This window comes from Acartia tonsa, chromosome 13 (genome assembly GCF_053477335.1).
Source record: "Acartia tonsa isolate MP-2025a chromosome 13, ASM5347733v1, whole genome shotgun sequence".
Classification (NCBI taxonomy): Eukaryota; Metazoa; Arthropoda; class Copepoda; order Calanoida; family Acartiidae; genus Acartia; species Acartia tonsa.
Window position 1 is genome coordinate 7,776,843 of NC_137272.1, and position 25,954 is coordinate 7,802,796.

General features: G+C 32.3%; 2 protein-coding genes and 1 long non-coding RNA gene across 3 annotated transcripts in view; 1 reads left to right on the forward strand and 2 right to left on the reverse strand.

Annotated features, from left to right (window-relative positions):
* LOC145304038 (serine protease 3-like) overlaps positions 1–25,954 on the forward strand; it is a 153,410-nt gene that overhangs the window by 50,335 nt on the left and 77,121 nt on the right. The window contains exons 8-10 of the mRNA XM_080145798.1: positions 492–590; positions 6,408–6,473; positions 6,601–6,750. Coding sequence (XP_080001924.1) covers positions 492–590; positions 6,408–6,473; positions 6,601–6,750 — 315 coding nt within the window. The remainder of the gene's footprint in view (positions 1–491; positions 591–6,407; positions 6,474–6,600; positions 6,751–25,954) is intronic.
* LOC145304039 (26S proteasome non-ATPase regulatory subunit 14) lies at positions 14,387–15,736 on the reverse strand. Its single transcript, XM_080145799.1, has one exon. It carries the CDS (start codon positions 15,708–15,710, stop codon positions 14,772–14,774), a length of 939 nt encoding a protein of 312 aa, XP_080001925.1. The 5' UTR covers positions 15,711–15,736; the 3' UTR covers positions 14,387–14,771.
* On the reverse strand, positions 16,669–17,391 carry LOC145304041 (uncharacterized). The gene is made up of 3 exons (XR_013873958.1): positions 17,314–17,391; positions 17,017–17,091; positions 16,669–16,799 (listed from the first exon to the last, which is right to left on the reverse strand). It is a non-coding gene; the product is annotated as an uncharacterized LOC145304041 (long non-coding RNA).

Sequence of the window (25,954 nt, forward strand, 5' to 3'; positions counted from 1 at the left end):
AGAATCAGGCGAGAACCACACCCTTTTCCATTGCTGGTTAAAGGGTGTGGCCTCCACAAGATTGTGAAACAGCTTGTTCTCATGCAACCATTATCTTGTTAAGAGTCAGACCCTCATACTCCAGGCTAAAATTGACACAGATGTGCAGGGGGGTGGTGGTGCTTTCCTTGTGTGCAGTGAGCAGGTTCATAGACTCAGATCTGCTTATATAGAATGTCAATGCCTTGAATACAAGGAAAGTGTAATGTAATTAAAAAAGGACATGTCTATAGACAAACAGAATTACTGCCTTTACACAAAGTACACTCTTTATTTCAATACTGATTACTTGGGATTGTAAAGAAACTGTTTCAGTATGTAGGGTTGAAAAAGGTCTGTTTTGTAGATATTTTTACAGAGTTATGTACAAATACATGGTTGACCATATAAAAAGAAACAGAATTTATGTAGAAAGTCATAAAAGATATAATTTGATATTTAATCATTTTTAGGTAAGGTTAGAGATTTTTTTCCAACAACAAGAAAACAAGCTAGTTAAAAAACAATGTTCAGGAACCTTTATCTCAGATCCTAACAACAGCAACCAAATGGTACGTATTATGTTTCAGAAAAAAACTGCGTTTTCCGGTTTTGGGAAACAACCAGTAGTAGTATGAAAAAAATAATTATATATTCTTATTCTCTATAAAAATATGGATAAATTTTATAAAAGGTGTTTATAAATATCTCTTGAAACAATAGCGCCTTTTAGAGCTTAAAGAATTCAAAATGTATGTGTGTTGTTTTATTCTTGTAGAATTTAGGGCTATAATTAATAATTAATTTTAATTAATTAATAATTAATTTTTACTTGAAAACGACATTATAGCATACTCAACGAAAAATTCTAATAATTACATTTTAAATTTCACTTAAAAATGCTTATTTTTACAGAACAAAATGATTAACTTTATTCTTGCTTTAATTATAATTCAATTTGATAGTATTAAAAATCCTCATGTTCGTTCCTCACTCCTCCCCCTTTAATCTCCTAATCCCTTTGATTGAAACATGACATATTAACATAAATATCAAGTTATTAGAGAAAAGAACTTTTAAGCAAGTATTTTAAACCAAGATAACTTGATTATTTTTAAAGAAATTGAAATGAATTAAAAAGTTACTTGTTTTATTCTTTAATGCGCACAGTATTATAAAAGATTCCTTACTAAAAATGAAAAAAGTAAATTCTGAAGAACCTAAAAAGCTCTTTGTATGTAGCAAAAAAAGGAAATATGTAAAAAATCTCAAATGAGGACATTGATTTAACCTTTTGTTACTTTAATATTGCACTTTTCAACCTATATGTTGCACAATAAATGAGTTATTTGATTATAATTGTTATCTCATTTGTAACATCAGGCATTTTTACCCTACATGTACCTATCAGTACAGCCGCATTTTTAGAGATATCGAAAAACACCTTAAGTAAATGTTATGTACATTTTTACAGAAAATATGGACATGTGATTATTTTTTTCATACTCCTACTGGTTTTTTCCCAAAACTGGAAAATGCAGTTTTTTCTGAAACACCTTGTATATATTGAAGTAATATCATATTACCTTTAAGAAAGTAAAATCTTTTACAGTTTTGATAAAGTAAGAAAATAATAAGATTTTTACAAGGATAAAGGTAAAAATCAAATTAGTGTATGTGACAATTAATTTTTAAGTTCAAATTGTCATAAAAGTTGTCATAAAAGTTGACATATTGGGATTCTTATCACCTTTAAAGGACGCCTGCAAGAAATACCACGCTTTAACTGCTAAAAGACTGCCACAAGTAGACCCAATACCTAAAATTTAAAGCCTTCAGCTTCAATAACAAAAAAGTTCTAGGCATTTCAAAATAGTATTTTATGTACAATAAAAATTTTGAAAGATTTACAATGCTTATAAAAGAAAAAACATTATTAAATTACGTCGCCTAGACACAAAATTATGACTTTATCTTTGTCAGAAACTTAGATTGCCGGTAACTGATTACATTTTTACAATAAAAACACCACATCTCATAGTCAAAATCCATGAAAAAAATTCGGTTTAAATTGCATTTTTAAACGAAAATCAAACGGAAAGGGGGAAACTAAGACAAGCTCAGCTGTGATTGGTTGTTTAGCTGATTCAGCCTTCTGATTGGCTACAGTACACTTGGTACAACGAAAGTTAAACTTAATTGTTTTAATGATTTTGACTATAAAAATGGGTATTTTTATTGTAAAAATATAAATAGTTACTGGTTGCCTAAATTTATGACAAAAATAAGCTTATAATTTTGTTTCTAGGCCACATAGTTTAATTTCAAAATTTCTAACATTAGCACTGCAATTCTTTCAAAATTTTCATTGTACATAAAATGTCATTTTAAAATGCCTAGAACTTTTTTGTTATTGAAGCTGAAGGCTTAAAATTTTGGGTATTGGGTCTACTTGTGGCAGTCTTTTAGCAGTTAAAGCAGGCTTTTTTAAAACTGTTTTTAACCTATTTTTATAACATAATCAAAAATATACTATGACACCAGAAGAATCAGACTGCAGAGCCTAAATTTGAATTAAGCCCCAGATTAACCTTTTTGGGGTGATTTAAAAATTAAATTTTACTGTTGCTTCGGACATTTTTGTCCAGAGCAAAGTTGTATTATTTTTTATTGTGGTAAAATTCATAGCTTTTAGAGTATTTTAATTCATAAATATTGTATTCTGGTTTTGTGTAAAATCAGGCCTTTTTATTTTATCTATCAAAATTCATTAAAAAGATAATTGTTTACATTATATCAATGAATCAACATTGACATGTTTGTGTTCTATCACCATTTTAAACACATAAAAATTGGCTGTAAAGGGTTAAATTTGTAATATGAAATTGAATGTATTTTGCAATACAGCAAATTTATTTTTGTCACATATACAAATATGATATAAAATAAGAGTATTCAAACTTACTTTTTAAAAATATTTTTAAAAAGTATGTATCTTTTATGTGTATGGTTTTCATTCTTTTCATTTAAATTGAATAAAAACTATTTATCTACATTGGAAATAAGTCACTTCGTGAAAACACTCTTTTGGAAATATTAAGAATCCAATTGGTTTATCCTTAGCATTATGTGTTTTATTGTATTATGTTAGATTTTTCAATGAAATGAATTGTTTTAGAAAAAAAAAATATTTCCATTGAACAGAGTAATGTTTTTTTTTATTGTATCAATATAAAGTGAAATATATAAAATTGTGTTGTAAGCAACCTTATTACCCCAAATGAAAAAAAAGACCTTTCGTTCTGGACAAAATGTCCCAAGAAACAGTAAAAATTAATTACATTCCCCCCAAATAATTAATCAGGGGCTTAATTAAAATTTTGGCTCTGCAGTCTGATTCTACAGGTGACCTAGTATATTTTTGACCCCCCATTTAAAAATAGGTTAAAACAGTTTAAGTTGACAAATAGAGTTGCTGAAAAAAATAGAGTATTCAATAGATTTTTTTTATGTAAATTAATATTAACCAATTTGCTCAAACATATCAATAAAACTACCTTAAAGTAGCCTTGTTTCAGATAGCTCTGAAAACCAACAGGGATAATATATAAAAAAAATCAAAATAGATGTTTAAAGATTATGGAATAACCTACCAAATCTACTTCCTGATATTCTGTAGTAGGGTGTTAGATTATAGCAACCCATTAAAAGTACATGATGCTCATGGGTTCTGTAATCTGAAATACTAAGAGTATCCTGTCCAAGGTTAATTCAGGTTTTGTTGATTTTGTTGTTGCTGTAGCGGCTTGAACCAGGCCCCCTAAATTTAAAGCCCAATCATTAGCTATGTTTCCAAATCATTACTATACACACCCCTCCCCAACCGAACTTTATATTAAAAAAATGTCCCAAACATTTGGACAATTGGGCGTTCAAATAGGACCTAGTGGTAGTTAGAATCAGTTGAGAACATAATCCTAGCTGTTCCTTCTTGCCAGATATGGCCATTTTAAAATTTTTGTCAAATTACACTAAATAACCTGATACAAACTTCACTCTTCTTTGAATATTTTAGTGTAATTGTAATGAGACAGCCCCATAATAGAGTAGCTTTGCTCCTCTGACCAAACTGACTGGCTGGAGTTCCTGACAGGAAGTGCCTTAATGTGTTATCACAAGTGAGGATTCGAACCCATTCCCAAAACTATCCAACATGGAATAGCTGTATATTACAGCATGATGACAGTAATTTGTATATTGGGCTTGGGCAATAGATGCCCCTCTGGATTCCCTCTGCTAATCCTGGCTGTTATTGGTGATCAGCAGGGTCAGCTCCTTGTTGGACTTGTACCTGGGGTTCCCCACAGCCAGGCCTCTGCGCTGGAAGTTTGGCCTGGTCTTGACCACCATCTCTGTCCTTGGAGGCAGTTTGATGTGTAAACCCCAACCCTATCCAATTCGCGCCTCCTTGAGGCACCTTTAACACTATGGGGGACTGGGTGTACAACATATAATTTATATATTATTTGATTCTTTATTTGTCTTAATTATATACATAAAAAGTTAACATCTGAATCCAATTTTCCAGTTTCACCTCCTTGGGGCCCCTAACTTGATGGCAATGGCCAGCAACTCCATGCTACCTATATCCTGGTCATTGGTCAGCTCTGAACAAATGGGGACAATAGCTGTGGCTGACAGTTGCCTTTGAGAGCTGCCTTGGCCAGACAGTTAATTGTACAGCTAGATTGAATCTTGCCTTCAGTCGCTGGTGGTGGGAGGGGCTCTGGGCCTTCCCCAGGCTTGGCAGGGCTATGGCCACTGGCTTAATGGGAGTAGGGGCAACCATGGCTACTCTCCCAACTGATCCATACCATCATCTCCATCAAACAGTAACTGTGTCCCCCAACTCCCTCAGAAAGAACTCTCCCAGGTTTAGGGCATTTTTCAAAAAGCACATCACCATGATCTCCTGGAGGATCAAGATCAGGATAGAGCTAAGATGAGATGCTCCTCTGCGAATCCTAGATCAGCACAGCTGCTATGGAAGGTTAGCTGCAGGTGGTGGGTTGCATACCTACGCTTAGGATGCAAGATGCTGGTGTGCATCTTGAACCATACCCTGAACCTGGGAGGGTTCTTTCTGATAGAGTTTGGGGACACAGTTACTGTTTGATGGACCCAAGCTGATGGTATAGATCAGTTGGGAGAGTAGCCATGGTTGCCACCACTCCCATTAAGCCAGTGGACCCAGCCCTGCCAAGCCTGGGGAAGGTCCATACAAATCAAACTAACCTCGAGGACAGGCTGTGGGGAACCCCAGGTACAAGTCCAACAAGGTGCTGACCCTGCTGATCACCAAAAACAGCCAGGATTAGCAGAGGGAATCCAGAGGGGCATCCATTGCCCAAGCCTTATAGACAAATTACTGTCGTCATGCTGTAATATACAGCTATTCCACATTGGATAGTTTTGGGAATGGGTTCAAATCCCAACTTGTGCAACTTGTGTTAACACAAGAAGGCACTTCCTGTTAGAAACTTCAGGCAGTCAGTTTGGTCAGAGGAGCAAAGCTTCTCTATTTTGTGGCTGTCCCACTACAATTACACTAAAATATTCAAAGAAGAGTGAAGTTTGTATCAGTTTATTTAGTGTAATTTGACTGAAATCTTAAAATGGCCATATCTGGCAAGAAGGAACGGCTAGGATTTTGTTCTCATCTGATTCTAACTACCAATAGGTCCTATTTGAACGCCCAATTGTCCAAATGTTTGGGACATTTTTTAAATACAAAGTTCGGTTGGGGAGGGGTGTGTATAGAAATGAATGTGATCTAGTGTAGCTCAAGCTCATGGTAAAATTTTCCAAGGAACGATTATCTCAAAAAAAATATAGATTTGAAAGGCTACAAACTGCCAAATGGCTGAATGTACATATTATTACCGCATATAATTATGAGCTGCATAAGAAAGTCTACAAATTTTCTGAATTTAACAAGATCCTTAATGCACAATAGAAAACATGTGTAAATTTTTTTTTCAGTATTGCTTTGAAACCGATTAATACCTGGTGAATTAGAACTAGTTCTTAGCAATACTGAAATATTAGGTATAGCATCATATCATTTTCAGCTGTTTACAGTATGATGCGATAAACAAATTTTCTCACATTTACATGAACTCCAAGATAACTGTGCATTATTGTGTAATGCATATTCCTGATTATTTGTAGGTTTTCTTAGAAGGTTAAAATTTTGTACTGTCAAAATATATAGGTTAAGCCGTTTGGTTGCTAGCAGCCTTTAAAGTTCATTGAATTTTTAACCGTAAGCTGCACTAGTTATAAATGTTATATATGTTATAAAGCATAAAATTTTTATCTAATTCTAGGTAATACTTACAGCAGCTCATTGTTTATACAGAGTAAGAAGGAAACCTACTGCAATAGACGCAATGGTAATTTTTGTTAATCAATTTTGTTTTAAAAAGAATTATTAGATTCAGATCACATTTTAATAACAAAAATTCTTTACATTTCAGTAAAATCTTTCAAATTAATTTTCTAATTATGTCTACTTAACAGATTAGATTTGAGAGGGAAAACAATAATAATTTGAAAGTGAATATTTGTTCTTATTCTAATCATCCTGGATTTCTACCAACCTATGAACATTCTGGAAATGATATTGCTGTTCTCACTGTATGCGATTGGGACCATGATTCAGTAGCAATGGTAAGAGGGTCAAATTAAACATCCAGGTTATAGCCTTGCTGCTAAAACTATGTAGTATAAATAGTATGAAAGCAAATTGTCACACAAAGTGTCCCATGGACTGGCAGACAAGGTAAGTTGTATTTGAGTACTTTCAGAAAATCTAAATATGCGAAACATAAAAATAAAGCTACTTGTGAAATGTAAATGATACATCCACCACTTTCTTCCTTTTCTAAGGATCATTTATTGAGGCACTTTGACCCAACATTGATAACAAATATTATACTGAATTTAACTGTGCATTACTAATACTACATCTCTCTAAAACCATTTGTGGGCCCCTTGAGTTGTGTTTCCATAATACATTAGTTGCCGTAGTCGTGGCCAGAGGTACAGCCACTAACCTAATAACGATCTTTAAATTAAATCAACCACATGTTGCCGTGGCCATAATTAAACAATGCAATCTTTAAATCATATTGGCAATGCATTGCCCTGGCCTGGCCATCGCTGTCCATGCTAAAATTGACTACAGTCAGTTAGTGTTGCTAAAGCCACAAAGACAGCTACTTTTGATAATTCTAACATAAAACCATTGAAATTGAGGTTTCTTTCATAAATAATAATCAAATTATCAACTGGATGTTTTTCGTATGTATTTAAATGTATAATTGTTTGTACAGACACATAATGAAGAGAAAAAAAAGTCCTGTCATGTCCGTATTGGGTATTTTGCCTGCCAAACCTTGTAAGGGACAATTTTAAATAAATTAATACTAAACTATATACCTAAAATACTTTTCTCTTAATTCAAAATATAAAAATTTACTCTTAATTTAAAGTGTATTTTAAAATTAAAATTTAAATTTTCTGTAAAAAAACTTCAAAAATTAGGCATAATGATTTTTTTCTTTGATAAAAATAATTTATTTTCACAGGGTGGGCCATAGAAGAAATTATAGATCTATATTTCTAGGTATAGCTGGCATTGCACTGCTGTAAAATCTTTCAAAAATCCATGTTTTATTGGCAGCACTGGCAGTGGCGACGGCTTTGGCTATGGCAACAGCTACCATTACGACTACGACTACGGCAACAGCCATGGTCACTGCTATGGCAACGGCTATAAATTGAGTTTTAAGTTTTGCTATGAAGTAATTCTATCTTCCCACTTCCCCAATAATACAAATTAGTAATGACTCTCCTAGCTCTCTCTCCCTGGCCCTTTCAATCTTTTTCACCCCCTTTATTTATTAACCAACCCCCTTTTCAACCCCATTTGTACTTGTCAGTCTGTGTCTGTCTATATATCAGTTTCTTAACTTCATACTCAAAACATTAGACTAGAAATCATCCTTATTAGACGTTCACTCAAAGCCCAAAAATAATGGACTTAAAAGTGTAATATACTTTATATAAGACATTTGCGGATATATTGATACCATTAATTTGCCTCTTAGATAAAAAAGTATGTTTTTTTAATATTTTTCTCTTGCTACAAATCAAATTTCAAATTTGAGTCACCAAAAATGCTAAACTAACTTTTGCTCTAGAAGAATCATTTTTTGGAGTAAGAAAGTGCTTAATACCTCATTTTAATCGCCTGGCATTGCTTTATAATGTACAGGTAATGACTTGGTTGTTTATAGAATAGTTGACTAAAAAATCGAGGTTTTGTGATAAACCCACTTTTGTTGTTGCTCCATAACTGATATTTTTTTTCTTAATTTTTTTGGCTGTAAAGAAGCTTTATATATTCATATAACATCCACCTAAATTTGACTTTTGGAAAAAAAATATCAATTTATATTTTACACTGTTATGCATTGTTTTTGTTCTTGTTTCTAAAAAATATTTATAATATTAAAAAGAGAATTATTTAACGCTTCTATAGGTATGTTTATCATTTTTCTAGGCTAAATATAACTATAATTATACCATTTTAAAGTTAAACATCATAACATATAAACTCACTTATTGAAACTGTTTTTAACCTATTTTTAAAACATATATCAAAAATATACTATGACACCAGTAGAATTAAACTGCAGAGCCTAAATTTGAATTAAGTCCCCAATAAACTTTTTTGAGGGGATTTAAAAATTAATTTTACTGTTGCTGTGGTCTTTTTTGATCAGAGCAAAAGGTCTTTTTTTATTTGGGTAAAATTCGTAGCTTTTAGAGTGTTTTGCTTCATATATATAGTATTCTGGTATAGAGTAAAATTAGGCCTTTTGATTTCATCTAAATTAATTCATTAAAAACTTAATTCTTTACAATATATCAATGAATTAACTTTATCGTGCTTGTTTTCCATCACTTATTTAAAACACAAAAAAATTGGCTGTAAAGGGTTAAATAGTGAAAGATGACAACAAACGTTCATGCAATACAACAAATTTTTTTTTGTCACATATACAAATATGATAAAATATAAGATTATTCAAACTTATTTTTTAAAATAATTTTAAAAAGTATGTATCTTTTATGTGTATAGTTTTCATTCTTTTCATTTTAATTAAATAAAAATTATTTAACTACATTGGAAATAAGTCACTTTGTGAAAACACTCTTTTTTGAATTGTAAAAAACTGAAATGAAACAAGACTTTTAATTGGTTCAGACTTCAGAATAATATGTTTTACTTTAATGTTAAATTTCTTCTATATAAATTATTGTTTTAGAAAAAAATTATTTGCATCGAACAGAGTAGAGTTTTTATTATTGTATTGATATAATCTGAATCACATCAAATTGTTCTGTAAGAAACAATTTAACCCTAAACTAAAAAATGCTTTTGCTTCCATCAAAATGATCACAGCAACATATAAAATTGATTTTTAAATCCCCCAAAAAAAGTTTATTGGGGACTTAATTCAAATTTGGGCTCTGCTGCAGTCTGATTCTACTGGTGTCATAGTATATTTTTGATATATGATAAAAAAATAGGTTAAAAACAGTTGAATCGGTCTGTATTATTAAGCTGGCAACTCTTAAAACAGCTGCATTTCATTATTCTATTATATAAAGTAGTAAGCTTTTTTGTCTGTAGCTTAAGATTTAGATAAGGTTTTAGGCTATTTTACTAATTTCCTTACTCTTTTAAATTCAGATATCCTAGATCCTTGGAGCGCAGCTGCTAGTAAACAAACAAGGAAAACGATTCGTGAATAATTGATTTACTATTTTAATAACATTTTTATAATTTGTTTATGTGTTTATCCATGCCATGGTTAGCTCTTTTTGTTAATTCAGGCGTGTTAGAATTAATCTTAAATGTTGGATGATGATTTTTGTAGCAGTTAGGTTCTTAGCAACTTTACAATCATCACTTCATGTAAACTCCGCCCCCCCCCCAAAAAAAAATATAAAAAGCTTAAACATCCTTGCCTCTATGATATAAAGATTACCCCACAAAATGAACATGGGGGTGCCCAAATTTAGATATTTCCCCCAAATCAAAAAGCTTGTAGGTCCTTGATTATGTAAGCTCATTTAAAACATACTGAAATCAATTTGTGTACAACGATTATCCTATTCATCTGTTTTTTAGTAGCAAAGTTGCTCTATAATTCAAAATATCCATGCGTCCTTTGTCTGTCCATTCATCTGTATGTCTGTCCATTGGTATGTCTGTCTGTTCATCTTTTCGTCTGTCAGAAAGAGGGATAACGTGATTTTCTCATCATCTATAAAAGATAGAAGGCTGAAATTTTCATGGATTGAATATTCTGTCTCTCTCTATCGATACTCCATATTTTCATCAAGTTTCATTAGGATTTTTCAATAAACTGGGGTGGGCTATATCAATTCCTACATTTCAAGTTTTCATGATTTTCTCTACTCCGATTCAAGATAGATGGTTGAAATTTTCAGGGATTGAAAACTTTGATATTCTGTATAATTTTATCAAGTTTTATTGAGATTTACTTATTGGAGTCCTACCCCAAACGCAGGAGTCCCAAATGCTGGAGTGGACAAACGCAGGAGTCCCAAACATCGGAGTAAAGATATTTATTATTAATTCCACTAATTATAACAAATTTTTATATAAGTTCATTACATTGAATAAACAATATCAATAATAAAATATTAAATATAACTAGGAAGATCATGGCACTACATTTGTATAATAGATACTATTGTAGGTTTACCCATGACTTAATTTTAATTTTCATGTTACTGATTGTGTGAAGACGGCGGAGGACAAGGCAGGCTGAAGGCTGAGAGTATGTTCATAAGTAATTATTTTATGGACATGTACAAGGGTTATTGTGTAGGTTTTAGTAGCAGATATTGCAATTATGATCGCTACAGTTTATGAATAGTTTGTATTTATCTATAAAGTGTTTTAGTATTGCTATTTTAAATTTTTTTCTGTTTTTTATTTGTTTTAATTCTATATTTAGTTCATTCCAGTCTTTGGGAATGGTAAATTTTGTTATAGATGATTTGTTTGCTCCGTTTACTTTCAAGTTCCAAATATTCCTGCGTAGTCTCTCATGTGGAACTTCTTTTTTATTAAGTTTAGAATTGCAGTTGGTGCGTATTCATAGAAAACGGAGTGTCCTATTAATAGGTTATTGTATGTGATTAGATCTTTGAATTTGAGAATTTTGTATTTCTTAAAGAGTGGTTCAGTGTGGATTCTTCTGGATGAACCATGTATGTTTAAAATGATACGTTTTTGTATAGTAGTGATTGTATTTAAAGCTTTTGTGTTGTTTGGTGCCCAAATGCTAATTCCATATTCTATGAAAGGCTTACCTAGTGCATTGTAGCATAGTATTTTTTGCTTTGTTGGAATCTCTTTTTTTATGTTTCTTAAGATATGATTGCATGTATTTAATTTACTTATTGTTTTATTGATGTGGCTATTAAAATTTGCCTTTTGATCTAATAGAAATCCTAGGAATTTGAAAGAGGATTCTTGAGTATTAATGTGATTGCTTTTAACAGTTTGTATGATGGTATTGTTTATTTTAATGTTAATTTCTTGTTTTGTGTTGAAATTTATAATTCTGGTTTTAGTGGGGTTTAAGGTTAGTTTATTGTGGTTGAACCATTCAGTGATTTCTGCCATTAAAGTGTTTCCTAGGGTTTCTATTTCTGTTTTGTTTTTGCCACTTACTGCAATCATGGTGTCATCTGCAAAGAGATTTATGAAACATTTGATCATGTCTGGTAAATCATTTATATAAATGATGAAAAGTAATGGTCCTAGTATTGATCCTTGTGGCACCCCAATTTTTGAAGCTAGAAAGTTGGAGAATTTTTCTCCGATTTTGCATGTATGTGTTCTGCCATTTAGATAATTTTTGAACCAGTTGAGTTCTGTATTTTGTATTCCTATTTTTTTTAGTTTGGTTAGTAGTATGTTTATGTCAACGGTGTCAAATGCTTTGGTAAGATCCATGAATATGGAAGATGTTGACCTCTTATTATCTTTGTCCTTTTCGATTTTTTCCATAGTTGCAATCATTGCATGGATGCATGAGTGTAATGATCTGAATCCAAATTGCTTGCATGAAAGTATATTGTTTTTTTCTAAGTACATTCTTAGTTGGTGAGCAACAACTTTTTCAAGCACTTTGGAAATGGCATTTATAAGAGCGATTGGTCTGTAGTTGTTAGGATCGGTTTTGCTGCCTTTTTTGTAGATTGCAACGATGATTGCTGCTTTTAATCTGGTGTGAACAGTACCTGAGTGTAGCGAGCTGTTTATTATATTAGCTAATACTCTGGGTATTTTTTGTAAGATGGTTTTGATTATGACACTTGGGATTTCATCTGGTCCTGCAGATAGTTTAGGTTTTAGTGTCTTATTTATTTTTGTTATATCATCAGCTGTTATGTTTTTGAATTTGAATCTAGTGTTTTGTTCATGTATGTTATTTATGTATTCTTGTTGTTTTGTATTGTCTGTATGAATTTTATTTGATAGCTCTGTACCAATTCCGTTAAAGAATTTGTTTAGCTCTGTAGCAATGTCAATATCTTCAGTTAGTTCTTTATTGTTATTTATTATTTTGTCAGGTTTAGTATTTTTTTTGTTATTAGTGTGTCTGTTTGTGGCTTTGTTGATTGATCTCCACATAGCTTTGGAGTCGTGTTTAGTTTTTTTGAATTCATTTTCATAGTATTTAATTTTAGCTTTCCTAATTTTGGATTGTAGCTCTTTTTTAAACTCTACGTGTTGTGTGTTATGTAAGGATAGTTTACTTTTAAGTTTTTTAAGGTATAATTTCCTTTCAATTTTGAATAGTTTCTTAATCTCGTCATCTATCCATGGCGAAAAATTGGTGTCTTTTTTTTTATCTTTTTTTAGGGTGTATTTTTTGTTTGGGAATGATTCATTAAATATATTGTCTATTTTATTGAAAAATTTGTTCCATTTGTCAATTGTGTTTTTGTATTAAGAATGTGCAACCAGTCTTCACTGATTAGTTTGTTTGAGAAGTGGTTTATGTTGTCAGTGTTAAATTTTCTACGGTGATAAGTGTTGGTAGCATTTTTGTAGGTGATATCTGTCTTTTGTATGGATTTAATGATTAAGAAGTGGTCGGTAATTGAGTTGCATATGATATAGTTTTTACTGTTATTATAATTATTTGATAGTATATTATCAATGATAGAAGCAGTGTTATTAGTGACTCTGGTGGGTCTGTTGATTAGGGGTATTATGTTTTGATTTTCAAAGGTCTGGTAGAATTTTCTAGTAATTTCCATAGTGTTATATTTAAGGATGTCCATGTTTAGATCTCCAAGTATATCATAGTTAGTGTTTGGGAAATGTGTGTCCTTATATTCCAAGAGCAGTTTAATATCTGTAATGCAGTTTTCGATGTCATGTGTACATTGTGAAGGGGGTCTGTAGAGAGTTGAAAGGATATTGGTTTTGTTTTTTGTTTTATATTCGATAGTTAGGAATTCAATATGACCCTTTATAACTGTCATTTCTTTTATAACTTTAAAGTTTATGTAATCTTTGCAGTATATGCTAACCCCCCCCCCCTCTTTTATTTTTTCTAAGTAATGTTGCTGGTTCGTGGTATCCAGGAATGATAAGGTTATTAATGTTACCCCATACTTCTGTGAAGCAGATTATATCTATGTTAGAGTTTAATTCATTTAGTAGATATAGAAAATTATTTGAATTTTTGTCAATGCTCCTAATGTTTTGATGAGCTATGCTGAAGTGTTTTAGGTTTTTTATGTGAGAGCAATCAACATAACTGGATTCAGTATTATTGATGTTTATTGTGATTTGTTGGAAATTAGTTGGTAATCCTCATCAGCATTTATTCATAAGAACACGAAATTTGTATGATTTACAGAAAAATAAAGTACAAGGTAGTACTACTATCATAATAGTACATAATAACATAAATAGACAAAAGTTCATTTTCTTAAATAATAATTAATACGATATTACAGATAATTTAATCACTTTTCAAAATATATAAAAAAAAATTTCATAATTTTAGCGTTAATTTTGTTTTAGTACAAATATCATCTAGCATAAAAATGCAAAATAATTTTCTTCAAGTAATTGAAGTTTTAAATTTAAAAAAAATGGTTGACTTACATAACAGAAATCCATATGCTTAAAATATTTTTTTTTACTCAATTGGAAAAGGGAATCTATTGTTTATTTGTTAAAAAGGTGTTGTTGATGTTTACTTGAAACCAAGATGATGTTGTTTACTTGATACCAAAATATTGTAGTTGTTTATTTGATACCAAAATGTTGTGGTTGTTTACTTGATACCAAGGTTTTTGTTGTTGCTTACTTGATACAAAGACGATGCTGTTGCTTAATTTATATCAAGGTTTTTGTTGTTGTTGTTTACTTGATTCCAAAGTGGTGTTATTGTTTACTTGATACCAACGTGTTGTTTACTGATACCAAGGTGTTGTTGTTTACTTGATACCAAGGTGTTGTTATTGTTTATTTGATACCAAGATTTTGTTGTTGTTTACTTGATCCTTTTGTGGATAATTTACTCAATTTGATATCAAGAATTGTAGGTACTTATTTACTTGAAAACAATGGTATCCAGCATAGCACCAAGACATTGTACAACATTGTTGGTCATCAGAACATCAACCTTCTCCTCAAGATGTCTCTTAGGGTCTAACTTGCCGACATTCTTGATGGCCAATTGTTCGGCCGACATCTTTTCCTCTTCCTCAAGTGCCTTGTCATAATTCTTGGCAAGTTGTAGCATATCAGACACGGTCTCCTCGTTTAACTTGCAGTGATCCTTGTAATCTGTAAGAGTAAGTCCATCTGACCAAGATTTCTTGTTCAAATTCATCAACATTCTCTGTTCCAATTCATTCTTCCTATAGTTGATAGCAATACTGTAGTAGTGTCTGTTAAGACCATGAATTAAAGCTTGGATACTTGGCTTAACAAGGTGACCAAGAACACTGGTAGTTTGCCGGGGCTCCTGTCCTAGAACCATCATGTTAGGGTTGATAAGCCTGAAGGCGTCGATGACAACTTTTCCTTTGACGGACTGAATTGGGTCGACAACAACTGCCACTGCTCTGTCTGACAGTGCCTCAAAGGACTGCTGGGTGTTTATGTCGACTCCTGACAGCCAGCAGCCAAAACCAGGATGTGAATGGTACCACCCCACGACCATTTCTGGTCTGCCTGTCTGTTTCAACATGTCCAACATTTTTGCTTGGAAAACAGGATCTACAGCTTCGACGGAGACTCCAGTACCTGACTGCGGCATAGCAAAGACATCAATAACTCTGACTGTATATTCATCAACAAATTCACCCAACATGAGACCCATAACCTCCATAGGTACACCTGCCCTGCCGTGTTTCAACATCTTGAGAAGTGCTAGGGAGGAAATATAAACCTGTTCGGCGGTATCCACAGCGGGTGTATCTGATGGGGGAGCAGAGCCGCCCATTCCTCCCATACCAGCCCCGCCCAGGCGTAATAATCTGTCCATCTATAATACAAAGTAGAACGATGTCTGTCCGTCTGTCTGTCCGTCTGTCCGTCTGTCCGTCTGAAGCTTAAGATCTCGGTAACCGCTGAACCGAATGGGCTCTACTCTTCAGGGAATATACCTACTGGTCCTGTGGTGGTTTTAAGCTATTTTCTTGGGGGGTGGGACACCCCCAACCCCCCCAAAAATGAAAATTTACCCCCCCCAAAAAAATACTCCTGGTGCTGCTGGTGCAGCTGGTGCTGCTGGTGCAGGTGGTGCAGCTGGTGCTGCTGGTGCTGGTGCAGAAAATTATTTTTTTCTAGGGGCAAAGCCCCTAGAGGCTAGGGGCGAAGCCGCTAGTTATTTAATATAGAACTCTCTTGTAGAAGTGAATCAAGCAATATTAGCTTGGTCGTTTTAATCCTTGTACATTATTACTAATGTCATTCATGTTTAAATTTTATATTTTTTTTAGTTTTTGTAGCCTTCCTTTCTGCCTTAACCTTTCCGCCTTGAGGATAATTATGAAAATAGTCTCCATTGGAGAATATATTTATGAATAAACTAGGAAACGGTAAGCAATTTGATAATTTATCATATTTTATTAAACATACATATTACAGTAGGTAAGAGTATTTGAAAGTGTTGAAATTTATTATCTGTTACTGATAAGATTTTGAGTATATAATTACTCATGTATACTTTCATGAAGTAGTTTTTTTTACTAATATACTGGTTATGTGTTAATTAATGCCATTAATAAAATTTTCAGTTGTAATTACTGTTAAATGTAATTTAGTACTAAATATATTTTGTTATGTTACTTAAAGATTTGTGCTTGTTATTTTTGTCACTCTTATAGGTCTACTTAAGAATAGAAATTTTTATTGAGAACTGTTGTGTTTATGCTTGTATTAAGCTTGTTATTTTTGTTACTCTTATAGTTCATAGTTCGTTTATTTTTAGTAAAATATGATCAAGATTAATGTAATAATTTATTAATAACATATTTAGTTTGGTTGACAATCAATGCATTAATTAACATTTCCATTTGGTCTTCAGTTTGTTGTCTTAAAAAGGCGGTGTAGTTCTACTGGTGGGTGTCGGCTGAAATATAAAAGTAAATAAATATATTTTTTATAATGTGGTTATCTAGTATGAAGTTGTTAATTTTAGCTAGAGTTACTCAGTCAGCATAACTTTATTCATTTTTAATAATAGGAATTTTATAGTTTTAAGTCAGCGAGTTTTCTATTCTTTTAAGGTAATATTTTAACTTATGGATAGTTAAATTGAATCATTTAATTTTTATTATGATAGTTACCTTTCAGTAGGGTGGTGAAAAAGCCAAACAGTTTGTTGTCTTAAAAAGGTGTGTGGTTCTACTGATGGGTGTCGGCTAAAATATAAGTATAAGTGACTGAATATATTTTTTATAGTGTGGTTAACTAGTATGAATGTTGTTAATTTTAGCTAGAGTTAATCATTCAGCATAATTTTATTCATTTTTAAAGATAGGAGTTTCATAAGATTTAAGTCAACGAGTTTTCTATTTTTAAGGTAATATTTTAACTTAGTGGACAGTTAAATAAATCATTTAATTTTCTATTATGAAAGTTACCTTTCAGTAGAGTGGTGAAAAAGACCAAAACATTTTGTTGTCTTGAAAGGTGGTGTAGTTCTACAGCTGGTGTCGGCTGAAATATAAGTATAAGTAAAAGTAAATGAATATATTTTTTTTTATAGTGTGGTTATATAGAGTTGTAACGGATTTTCTGGTTTTTTTTTTTTTTTTTTTTTTTTTTTTTTTTTAGGTAATGCTTTATCTTAATGGACATAAAAAAGATTTAATTAAGTTTTATTATTGTAGTTACCTTCCAGTTGAGTGGTGAAAAAAAAACCCACACAATGTTGAATCTTGCAGTTGCACTTGTAGTGTTGTTTTTTTGTCAATTTGGCGATTGTCTGACTGAAAAATAAACATAGTTAAAATATGTATATTATTTTTTTTATAGTGTTAATACACAGTGTAAACAATATTAGCTGTGTTCAGTTAATAATTTTTCCTATGGGAAAATAAAACTGTTAGTTAAATGTCATAGGGTTTGTTAGGCATAAGGAATGTTAAAGTGTAATTGTTAGACATATAGAATGTTAGATTATTATAAGTGTGTAATAGGTGATTTATTTATTGTATAGTATTAAAGTTCAAATTTGCTAGTTACCTCTATTAAATGTTAGCAGTTAATCCTTGTTCTTGCTGTTTTTAACAGTACTGTTGTTTTTGGTGTTATCGTAGTTACTGGCCTGAAATAAATGTTTTTTTTAGTGAATATAAGATTACGTCATCATAGAGAGAGAATTTTTTGCTTTCTTATTGCGAGGAGGACGATATAGAGAGAGAATTTGCTCTTATTTAACAAGGAAGATAATATTCATAAGGTGTAAGAAAATAATAATTAGTATATAACAATCATGTATTACTTTTTAGTTTCTATATTTAATTGTCTTTTTTCTTTCATATGGTATATAGGGTATTTTGATTGCCTCTTCCCAATCTTTTTTGATGGTTTTAAAAGCATTTGCAACTTCAGTTAGTGGTTGCCAATTTTCGCTGGCTTTTTTGATTTCTAATGTGTATCTATATGTTTTGAAGTCTATGTTTTGTCTCGTTTTAGAGTTCTTTTTTCGTAGTTTGTAAGCTATTTCATTAAGCTTTTTTACGTGCTGTTTAGCACAGTGGGGTATCTCTCTAGTTACCTGGACAAAATCTTCTTTCTCCTTATTCTTGTTAAAGCTTGCAAGACCCATCAGAAAGATTTCAGCTGGATAATAACCTGTATCATATGAAAGATTGAACTTATTGTTAGTAAAAGAGATTTTGTAGAGGCAACCTGCTTTTTTCTTCTCTTTCTTGTCCGTCTTTCCGCCCATGGGAATCTTAATGGGTGGGTTGTTGATCATTTTTGGGAAAGATTTTTCAATCTCTTTTTTTGTGTCTGTTTTTCCGTCCGTTTTTTTTACAAGTCCATCATAAAGGATGTCCCTAACTATGTTGTCAATTTCCTCTGGATTTTGGTCATTTTGGGTGGCTAAGAAGAAGCAGTTTTTCGAATTAGCGAATTCTCGTTGTATTTTAGGTAGTATCCCCAATTCTATCTTGAGTTTTTCAAGCTCAGAATTGAGTAGTTTTGTCATTTTTTCAGTGAATTTTTGTCTGTTGTTTATATGTACAAAATCGGAAGAATCTTTTATCAATTTAGTTTTTAGATTTTCGAATTTTTGATCCATGCTTATTGAGTAGTGGGAATTATTCTGTGTATTATCTTTCTTTTTTAGTCAGTATGTATGAAATATATATGTATTAAATATATTTGATTGTTTAGTGTAAAAATTGCTTACCTAGCTATTTAATCACAAATACATAGCCGAGTCGAGAATTTAGAAAAATGAATGTTCACTGTTCAGCTTTCTCTGTTCAACTGATTCAGCTTTCTCTGTTCAACTGAGCTTTCTCTGTTCAACTGAGCTTTCTCTGTTCAACTGAGCTTTCTCTGTTCAACTGAGCTTTCTCTGTTCAACTGAGCTTTCTCTGTTCAACTGAGCTTTCTCTGTTCAACTAAAACGTAGGAATGGGACAAACATCAGAGTGGACAAACGTCGAGGTGGACAAATGTTGGAGTGAACAAATGTTAGAGTGGACATTGCTTAAATAAAACCTAGAAGTGTCTGCTATTTTAATAATATGACAATTTTGAATCTTTTTATACCCCTGGCCTAACCTAACCTAACTAAGAAAAGTAACTGGACAAAGGGGGGGGGGGGGGGGGCTGGGTTTATATAAAAAAAAATAAAAATTGAAATAAGAATTCAAAATTTAAAAAATAGTTTGGGATTCCTGTGTTTGTCCACTCCGACATTTGTCCCAAAAATCCTGTGTTTGTCCACTCCAACGTTTGTCCCACTCCTACGTTTGTTCCACTCTGACGTTGGGGACTCATGCGTTTGTCCACTCCAATGTTTTTTCACTCCTATGTTTGGGACTCCTACATTTGGCATGGAACCGATTATTGGTTGGGGTGCTAGTTTGATTCCTAGATTGTTAAGTTTTTCTGATTTTCTTTACTCCTATTCAAAAAATTTAAAGATGCTGGGTTTATACCACCCATAATATATTAATGGGGATGATTACCCCCATCCCCCCAAAAAATTACACTTTTACAGGCACTCCCCCCCTGGATATCTCTGCACTCTCCCTTGTAGTGACCAGGCCAACTTCATGGTCTCTGGAAGCCCATTCAGTTATAAGAAGTTCACATTATAAGAGCACTCTTATAGCATCCACTCTATCATAAACGTCCAAGGGGGGAGGGTAAAGTGGCGATTACCCCCCCCCAAACAAATTTTTATTTTACCCCAAGGGTAAGTTTTGGGTGGGGTAAACAAAATTTCCCCTGCCAACAGATTTCTGGAGGGGGAATTACCCCCCAAAAGCAAATTTTACCCCCAGGGTAAAAATTTTTTTTGGGGGGGGGAAAAATTTGCAACGTGCTTCGCGCGCCATTTTACCCCCCCCCCCCCCCAAAAACCGAATTACCCCCCCCTTGCAAAAATTTTACCCCCCCCCCCAAAAAAAAAGCTTGTATGTCTATGATCTCTATTAGCATTACATGTGTAATGCATTATAGACAGACATATAGATATTGTGAGGGATCCTACACTTTCTAACACCTTGTTTTGCATGGTAAAAATTGTTCCAATAGTTCTTGATATTGATATTTTTAAAAAAAATTACAATAACTTGAATATGATGATGTTTAAAAAATGCTGAAATTATAGTTATATTTAGACTAGAAAAATGATAAACATACCTATAGAAGCATTAAATAATTCTCTTTTTAATTATAAAAATATTTTTTAGAAACAAGAACAAGAACAATGCATAGCAGTGTAAAATATAAATTGATATTTTTTTTTCAATATTCTAAAACTATCCGGGACCTATAAGAAGCTTCCATAAAACAAAGAAGTCAATAGGTACAGTAGTTATCAAAATCTTAAGCTACAGACAAAAAAGCATACTACTTTATATAATAGAATAATGAAATGCAGCTGTTTTAAGGGTTGGCAGCTTAATAATACAGACTGATTCAATAAGTGAGTTTATATGTTATGATGTTTAACTTTAAAATGGTGTAATTATAGTTATATTTAGCCTAGAAAAATGATAAACATACCTATAGAAGCGTTAAATAATTCTCTTTTTAATATTATAAATATTTTTTAGAAACAAGAACAAAAACAATGCATAACAGTGTAAAATATAAATTGATATTTTTTTTCCAAAATTCAATTCCTTCTTGTGATGTTATAAATAATATATCAAAAGTCAAATTTAGGTGGATGTTATATGAATATATAAAGCTTCTTTACAGCCAAAAAAATTAAGAAAAAAAATAGCAGTTATGGAGCAACAACAAAAGTGGGTTTATCACAAAACCTCGATTTTTTAGTCAACTATTCTATAAGCAACCAAGTCATTACCTATACATTATAAAGCAATGCCAGGCAATTAAAATGAGGTATTAAGCACTTTCTAACTCCAAAAAATTATTCTTCTAGAGCAAAAATTAGTTAAGCATTTTTGGTGACTCAAATTTGAAATTTGATTTGTAGCAAGAGAAAAATATTAAAAAAACATACTTTTTTTATCTAATAGGCAAATTAATGGTATCAATATATCCACAAATGTCTTATATACAGTTTAATACACTTTTTACATTATTTTTGGGCTTTGAGTGAACGTCTAATAAGGTTGATTTCTAGCCATTACTGTTGCTAAGTCAACAACAATGATTCTTTCAGGGGCAACAATTTTTTGGGTTTACCAAAAAAATATATATTTTTGAAAATAGAGTTTTTATTGTATTTCAAAATAGTAAAGAAAATAAATTAATGTAAATATAAGTAGAAAACAATAGAGGAACTTCTCAGTCTAGGAGTTTGACTTAACCCTATAAGTCTAATTAACATGAGCTCTCCCTCCTGAAATGTCATGAATTGGGTAGATTTAAAAATCTAACTATTAGGGACAGAGAGAGGCTATGAAAGAAAGCCTAAAAAAAAATAAAAACCTGAAAACATCACAGGACCTATGAGAAGCTTACCCAAAGTAGAGCACCTAATTTTCATATTTATTAAAAGAGGTCATTTTTTATTTAAGATTTTTTTTTTGCAAAATTTTCACTTAAAATATTAAATTTTTATCCTTTTTAAATATTAACAAAATTTGAAACCCCTGATTATTTCAGTATTATTAAGAGAGTATTATTAAGGGAGTAAGGGAGAGGAAAATGGATCAAATATTCAATTTTTAGGAGTCTCAGACTTTGGGTACTGGCTTAAAGGGAATGTACAAGAATTTAGCAATTTCGACTGAGTTTGGGTACTAGCACAAGAAATGCCGCTACTTGCTCTGTTAGTTTTGAATATAGCAGACAGAGAGTAGTTTAAATATAAAAGTTAAAATACACTGCCCCCCTTCCATACTTTATTTCACTCCCCTCTCCCACATCTCCCTTTTTTAATGCAGACAATAGGAAAAGGGAGAAGGGAGGTGGGGGCAAGGGATCCCTAACATCTGGAGAGTTCAAGGGAGATTTTTCTAGTAATTAATTACAGAATGTTTAGGTCAGTCTGATATACTAGTAATCTAATTTTCAAATGATTGCTTTTTTTTGGAACCTTTTTCTTAGAGTATAGTTTATTAAAGGACCAGGGAAATCTTATGCCAATTTTCCTAGAGGCATTTTAATGAAATAAGTGTTAATACAATTTTGTGAAATTTCAATTAAAGATTTCATATATTAAATTATCTTTTTTAAAAATAAGTTATTTTTATAAAAAAATTTAATCGACAAAAATTTTCCTTTTTCCGCCATAAAATATATATAATGGTCCGAACAATGCTAGAAACGATTAATAACTCCAAATGTTTGTTCTGAAGTTGATATCCAAACCAATTCTCGTCTTATTTTATCCATTTCTCTCTTTCCCCCCAACCCCTTCTTTCTCTTTCTCCCTCTCAAAATCTTACAATTATTCTCCAACTTTTCCCTCCACCCCTTCTTTCTCTTTCTCCCTCTCAAACTCTTACACTTATTCCCCCACCTTTCCCCCTTTTCTATTCTCTCTCTGTCTCTCTCTCAATGCACTTATACATATCTAATCAGGTGACTGGCTGATTTAAACTAGCAGACCAATGGTTCTCTGTGATTGGTCAATCATTTTTTAATCAACCCACCTCTTTCGGGTAAAAGAGAAAGAGAGAGAGATGGAGAGAGAAAGAAAGAGCACAAGAGAAAAGTGGGGGGGAGATGTAGATGTACAACAAGTATTTTTTTTATGACAAATAACCTTTATCTAACCATGTTTTTTTTAATTTTAATGATAAATTAAAAATAACAAAAATAAGAAATGAAATTATAAAAAAGTTGTTGATATTAATATTATTTTTAAATGGTTTTATTATGGCAACTCTGTTTATAGTGGGAGAGATATATAGAGAGAGGGAGAAGGAACCATAGAAAACAAGGGGGGGGGGGGAGTTAAAGTAATGAGTCGAAATTTCTTAATATCTTAGAACACATGTAATAATTAGTTTTGCTACTTGTTCTGAAGAGCGGTTTTAATCAAAACATATCTATACCTTTTTTTCCATAATGTGGAAACTTGTCAATATGTGTCAATTAAATTTTTGGATTAAAAAAAACATAGAAATAATATTTTTTTTTTAAATCAACAATATTTTAGAAATCTACATAAAAAATTTCTCAAATATATTATACAGACATGCAGCAGGGATTAGGGATTTGCAGAAAATTTCCTAGGTCCTTTAATTAACACCCCCTTTACAATTTGCTCCAAATTTTCTGAATTAATCTGGATTTCAGCACCATCCCAGTTGAGGAGTGAGATTCTACCCCATCTGAAAAAATAAACCCCCCCCCCTGCCATCTATCAAAATAAACCCCGGCATCATGTGATTTTGTACCCCATCTTAAATTTTGGTCCCTGTAATTTTCAATGAATAAAACAAATCTTGGTGGTAAAAAATTATGAGTTATAGGGGTAAAATATTACATATGGTGTAAGTATTTAAAATATGGGGAACAAAAATCACACATGGAGGTCCAAAAATTAATATGGGGTAATTTTTTCATGATGGGGTAGCTTCAAGTGCTTATATCTGGATAACTTTAAGAGATAGAGGCCTAGTTGTTTTGTAGGGGTAAAATATTACATATGGGTTAACAATATAAAATATGGGGAACAAAAATCACACATGGAGGTCAAAAAATTATTATGGGGTCATTTTTTCATGATGGGGTAGCTTCAAGTGCTTATATCTGGAGACCCGTAAGAGATAGAGGCCTTGACTGTGGTAACTCAGATTTACATAAGGAAGCTATTTAAGCACATGGGGGACCAAAATTTGATATGGGGTATTTTTTTTCATGATGGGGTGTCAAAATTTGATATGGGGTATTTTTTCATGATGGGGTGGGTTCAAGTGCTTATATCTGAGCTGGATCTTTAAATGTGTAGCCGTTGGCGTGGCTGTAGCCGTGGCCATAGTCATGGCTGTGGCTTTAGCAACGCTTTAGCCACACTAACGGACTGTGGTCACTTTTAGCGTGGTTAACTACGCTACGACTACGACCACACGTTGCCAATATGATTTAAAGATCGCATTTTTTTTTTGTGGCCACGGCAACGCGTGGTTAATATGATTTAAAGATAGCTATTAGGTTGGTGGCTGTAACTCTGACCACGACTACGGCAACGGCTATGCTTTTAAAGATCCAGCTCTGGAGAACCGTAAGAGATAGAGATGCTTGACTGTAGTAACTCAGACTAAACTAAGGAAGCCATTTATGCACTTGGGGTATCCAATTTAAATTTGGAGGTCAAAAAACACATATGGGGTTTTTTTGTGGATGGAGTTACCAAATTTAATAAAGAATAAGGTTTGAATCAGAGAGACCATTTACGAGATCTTAAAGCTTCATTCAGACACAATACAATTAATATTTTGTATTAGGATATCAGAAAAACTTTGAAGCAATCAGCCAATCAGCGCCCGTCTTCATATAGCATGGCCAATAACAAATTGAATTTATCTGACTCATTATTGACCCTCATTGGTCGTTTTACGCATACAAACTCAAACAGACAAATCAGACAGACAAATGTAGGGTCTCTTTTTTTTCATGACTAATTTAAAGCTAGCTTATTATATTAATAATTAAATCTAAATTATGAATCAATATGTTTTTTTTTAAATTCTTTGATTATAATTTATTAGAAATAATTAAAGCTAGCTTTTAAAATATTAATTTAACGCTAAAAAAATTCGTGTGTAAGATAGATAGATAGATAGATAGATTATAATCAAAGGGGGGGGGGGAAATATGGTGTTGCTATGAGGACAAAATGGGTGTGGCTACAAAACATCTAATTACATTAGATATAAATTAGAAAATTAATATACATGAATCTAGATTCTACATGGTTGGGTTAGGTTAGGTTATAGGCTAGGGGGCCGATTGCCCGCAGCTAGGCAGCCTAAGGGGCCAATTGCCCACAGCTAGGCAGACTAAGGGTCCGAAAGCTGCAGCTTCACAGTTATAAAATGATAATTTACTATCACACACAGGTGGGTTAGGTTAGGTTAAAGGCTAGAGGGACAAGCGCCTGCGGCTAGGCAGGCTAGGGGGCCGAGCGCCCGCAGCCAGACAGGCCAAGGGGCCAAGCATTGTAGCTTTGTATAATATGTAAATTATTTTTGCTAGTTATTAAATTAGACCTAACGTAATTAGATGTCATGTTGTAGTAACTCCATGTATTTTGAAAGGTGTTTTTACAAGAACAAGAACAAGAACACAGAATCTATCCTTATTTCAGAGCTCCAAATCTAATCAACTTGACATGCAGCTTATTTTTTGTACCTAGGAATTGATTTTATTCTAAGTGTAGAGAATTGTTGAAGCTAAATATTAAATATTGTATTTTGTAAAAACACTTCTTTAGCTAGCCATAGGATGGGGGTTATAATTATAAGTGATGCAGATGTGTGTGTGTCCTTGTGTGTCTGTGTGTGTTTCTTCAGATAAGTGTTTTTGCAAGAACACAAAAATATATTTTAGGGCGAAAAATGGAAATTGACATTTTTAAAAAATTATTTAAATAGAAGTGTTTGA